The sequence below is a fragment of the Enoplosus armatus genome, chromosome 6, assembly GCF_043641665.1.
Source record: "Enoplosus armatus isolate fEnoArm2 chromosome 6, fEnoArm2.hap1, whole genome shotgun sequence".
Classification (NCBI taxonomy): domain Eukaryota; kingdom Metazoa; phylum Chordata; class Actinopteri; order Centrarchiformes; family Enoplosidae; genus Enoplosus; species Enoplosus armatus.
Genome location: NC_092185.1, coordinates 14,322,950 through 14,327,332, shown reverse-complemented (window position 1 = coordinate 14,327,332; position 4,383 = coordinate 14,322,950). Strand labels below are relative to the sequence as shown.

At 39.8% G+C, this 4,383-nt stretch overlaps 1 protein-coding gene across 1 annotated transcript; it reads right to left on the bottom strand.

Moving 5' to 3' along the window:
* Nucleotides 1-2,395: 2,395 nt before the first annotated feature.
* Nucleotides 2,396-3,500, bottom strand: LOC139286992 (parathyroid hormone-related protein-like). The gene is made up of 2 exons (XM_070907946.1): nucleotides 3,397-3,500; nucleotides 2,396-2,786 (listed from the first exon to the last, which is right to left on the bottom strand). The coding sequence occupies exons 1-2, from the start codon at nucleotides 3,498-3,500 to the stop codon at nucleotides 2,396-2,398; spliced, it is 495 nt and encodes a 164-aa protein (XP_070764047.1).
* Nucleotides 3,501-4,383: the final 883 nt, after the last annotated feature.

The following is a 4,383-nucleotide window of genomic DNA, read 5'->3' as shown; positions in this document are numbered from 1 at the left end:
TACTGTATGAATTATATTTATAAAATCAGCACTCTACAAAGAATAAAAGACCAGTCCATTGATTACGTTCTCTGTTCCTCCCCTTCTCTGGAGATATTAATGTCTCTCTCCATTGTTTGATTGATTTCTTTGGTGTGAGCTGCAGGCTCCTGACGGCGGCTTTATCTGGCTTTCCACAGCATTTATGACTCTGTGTCAGCTAATGGCCTACGGTGTACACTGCTGCTCTTAGCACAGGATATAGCTGATGCTGATGCATTTGCTAACCCTTCCATTACCAGCATCTGTGCAGTTCAGTCAGCGGCTGTTAAAAATGCCACATGTTCTCAAGTGGGACATTAACAGCTTCATTGTGTTCTCTCCGTGCTGGAAAGTCAACAAAAACATTGATGTTTTTTGTTTTTTTCAAGGTCATCACCTTTAAAATACATTTTAAAAATCTGTTTTTAACCAAATCTTAATCTTCTTTTCTCTCAGCAGAAATCCTTGTTCCACCTCTAAAGCAGGATTAAAGGTCATGATATAATATACAAACCAACTGAAAGGGATTTAAATAGACTGATAAATTGATAAGGTCTCCTCCTTATCAATTTAAGATTTTAGGGATAAAACTGGTCATGTTGCACATTAATCTGCTTTGCAATCATTCCTTTTGTAGTATATTGTAGAATATCATTTTATGCACAATAAAACTGAAATAATTAGTTGACTAATCAATTGATTATTAATAGTTTTAATCACTTTTCAAGCAAAAATGCCAAACATTTGGTTCAATATTCTTAAATTCTTAGGATTTCCTGCTTTTCTTCATCTGATATGATCGAATGCTGAATGCCTTTGGGTTTTGGACCTTTTTCACTATTTTCTGACATTGTATTGACAAAACAATTAATTGAAAATAATAAAACAAAATAACCATTGCAGCCCTAGTCTACTCCATATCGACTTCAGGTTATTAGATTATGTTGCAGATTAATCTGATTTGCAATCAATCAATTGTTGTAGTACATCGTTTTATACATATTACTAAAATACCAGTTTTTTTGGCTCAAGAGGGGCAGAGGCGTTCAGTTCCACCTGATACTACTAACACTTAAAATACACATGTACTGTATGCAATCATGGGACAGTGAAGAGTTTCAGACTTGCCATTAGGGCTACAACTAATTATTTTAATTATCAATTCATCTGCAGATTATTTCCACAATTAATTGTTTGGTCTATGAAATGCCAGGAAATAGTGAAAATGTCCATCACGATTTTCCAAAGACCAAGGTGACGTCTTCAAATGTTTTGTTTTGTCCGAACAAAATCCAAATATATTCAATTTAATATAATAAAAGACAATTAAAAATAGCAAATCCTCATATTTGAGAGGTTAGAACAAGGAAATGTTTGGCATGCTTGTAAATGACTTAAAGGATCAAATAATAATCAAAATAGTTGCTGATTGATTTTCTGTCGATTGACTAATCAATCACTCGACTAATCATTTTAGCTCTACCTGTCATAAATAATAAGTTGCACATTTTAGCCACATGGCTGGTGAACAAAGACACTATGAATCAAAATGACTTCTAACGGCTACACTTTTAATGTTTGATTAACTGGAAACATGTACAGTATGCCCTCAGTGCAAGTGAAGAACATGAAATGAGTCTGACAGCCCCAGACTGCTCTATAAAAATAATCTATGATGTAAAATGATGGGAGTGGGTTTAATGAAGCATCCAATAAGTTACAAATCCATGAGGGATCTAAGGTGGGAAAGGAAAGCAGGACCATCAAAAAGAAACATCAAATTAAAACTCAACCACAAAAGAACATATAGAGGATATAACTAAAGTGCATTATGGAATTTAGTCAGCAGCACCGCGATACATTCACAAAATAAATACACACTTTCAAAGTGAAATAAATTATGGCAGAGCAGTTCGAACAGATGTATTCAGTGAACAGTTTGTATGTAACTGTAAGTCCACGTGAGTCAACACATGTAGAGCCAAACAAAAGTAGACCTCTCCCAATTTTGTGATTATATTCAGGCAATAAATAGTTCCTCCTATGATCTACTTGCACACTGGTGAGAGATGACAACATATGGCATTGTTTTGATGTAAATCACAGTCACAGCGGCCTACAGATTTTCCAAATAAATATGGACCTAAGAAGATGTTATGATGATGATATTCACGAAACTTCAGGAAGTATGAGATTGAAAATACAAACATAGCAAAATATTATCATACAAGCACAATCCCGGGGCCATAATATGAAGTGACTTGAGTCAGCAATGGGTTGAGTCCTCAGATCCCAGTCTAGTTGAGCCTATGTCAGTGTCTTAGTGCAGAACCATATGAAGGCTATGAGTCTCTTAGCCAGGGTACTGCGTCCTTCATGGTTCTGTTGTTGTGACAGAACGTGCCCGCCTCCGCTTCTTGTCGCTCTCTCTACGTCGGCCTAACCTCACCTTTTTTTTCCTCTTGGTGGCCACTTTTAGTGGCTGGTCCTTATAAGCCACAGCCTTGTTGGTCTCCTGGGGCAAGTTCGGGCCCTCTCTGTCCAGCTTGAACCTGTCAGGGAGGTTCTTGGTGCCCCCTGGGGGCTTCTCATGCAGAGCATTCCCACTGAAGGTTTGGCTCTGGGTCCTGCTCTGCACAGGTGGAGCTCGCTCCTCGGCCGTGTGCACCTCCTCCAGCAGCTCATGCAGCCACATGCGACGCTTGAACTCCTGCAAGGAGCGGCCCTTGTCATGCATCAGCTGGGCGTGGCTCACTGACCTCCTCCTTAAAGCGTGAAAGTGAAGAGACAGAGTCAGATGAGCAAGTAAGGTGGCACAAAAGCAACTGGCATCCTAAAACTACATTGTGCATGAGAGGGGAGCAGTACCAAGGATTTCTGTTGTTCTGTCCTGTCAGATTTCTCTTAAATTACCGATGAACAAAGATCAAACAAGAATTCCTCATTTCTGACGGAACACCAACAAAACCTCACAATTTTCTTTTTTGTTTGACCTTTTTGGTAATTTCATGGTGCACCACAGTGTTGAAGTGTGGAACAGTTTTAGAAGTGGTGGCAGCTGAAATTTAAGGTCAGGCACAAGAAAACGTCAGTACAGTAGGTGGCAGCATAAACAAGTTTCTGAGAGACATCACTAATCTTTGCTCAAGACCCCAAAAGCCACAGTTGAAACAGAGTAAACCTCCTGTACCTTAATTTAATTTGTACATGTAAACTGTAGTTGTTGGTTTTCTAAATCAAAACAACAGGAATCTTTCAAAAATATTGCTTTACCATGTTTAATTATTAACTAGTCCTTCATTTTTAAACGTACATATTGCATAACATTGAATTACTTTTCTATGATTATCAAGCTTTATATAAAAAATGACTCACGTTCTGCCACTAAGTGCATCAACTGGTCTCCCGTCAAGAGTCACTGGCGAGCACAGCAACAACACAGCCAGACTCCACTGATGAAGCACGACTATAGAGCACATCCTTGAGCCTAAGATCTGAAGAACACAGGAAATATTAATTCAGTCACTTGAGTGAATTGACTTTATACTAAACTGATCTACTAATAGTTTATGTCAGTAGCAGTGTAGACGGCTACTCAGTTCCTGAGTACGTGACATCTCTCAGGCGGCATTACTTGTGCCAATAAACAGTTAATTAAGGTAAAGAAGAAACATAGACTTACATGGTGTGAATTTACAGTAAAAATCCACAAAAAAGGTCAGTCTGCAAGCTCTTAAGAAATGATCTTGTTGCAAAAATTAATTTACAAAATAATAAGAAAAATTATTGTGCCAAATGTAATTTGGCCAGTTCAAAACGTGTGTCCAGATCCATTGGTGTGAAGGCAGCCTGGGGAAATCCCCTCTCAGTCTGCTCCATTAATTTGCCCCACAACAGTGTGTGTTGAGCTATTTATTTCTCCCCAGCGTCCCAGTTAAAAGAGAGATAAAGATGGAAAGAGCAGCAGCAGCAGCTCATCAGCTGCAGAGCTGCCACTCCGCTCAGTCTTGCAGTAATCTCATGAAGAGTTACGATGAAGCATCTTCTCTGGTGGCCGGAGCCGGAGAGCAGAGCTGAGAGGGTTTTTCAGTCCAGCACTGTGAGCGAGCCTGTGTGAGTCTGTCTGAGAGGCACAGAGAGAAAGTCAAGCTGCTCTTTGGGTGAAGATGCAGGCACTACCTTAGTCCCTACCCATTAAGTCCAGTCCTAACACCCTCCCCAACCTCCCCACCCTCGCCTCTCTCCCTCCCCCCAACCCTTCACACACACCTGCTGTGACAAGAAGGTGGCGCCCATCCAACATCCAAACCACCACACAGCAATACTCAACACCAGCTTGGGAAAAAAAATGTTTTTTAAACA

What these genes read in the sequence shown, in the direction of transcription:
- LOC139286992 (XM_070907946.1), bottom strand. Translation starts at nt 3,500, where the DNA reads ATGTGCTCTATAGTCGTGCTTCATCAGTGGAGTCTGGCTGTGTTGTTG. An exon ending in GATGCACTTAGTGGCAGAAC is followed by an intron (nt 2,787 to 3,396) that starts GTGAGTCATTTT and finishes TCACGCTTTAAG; the next exon opens with GAGGAGGTCAGTGAGCCACG.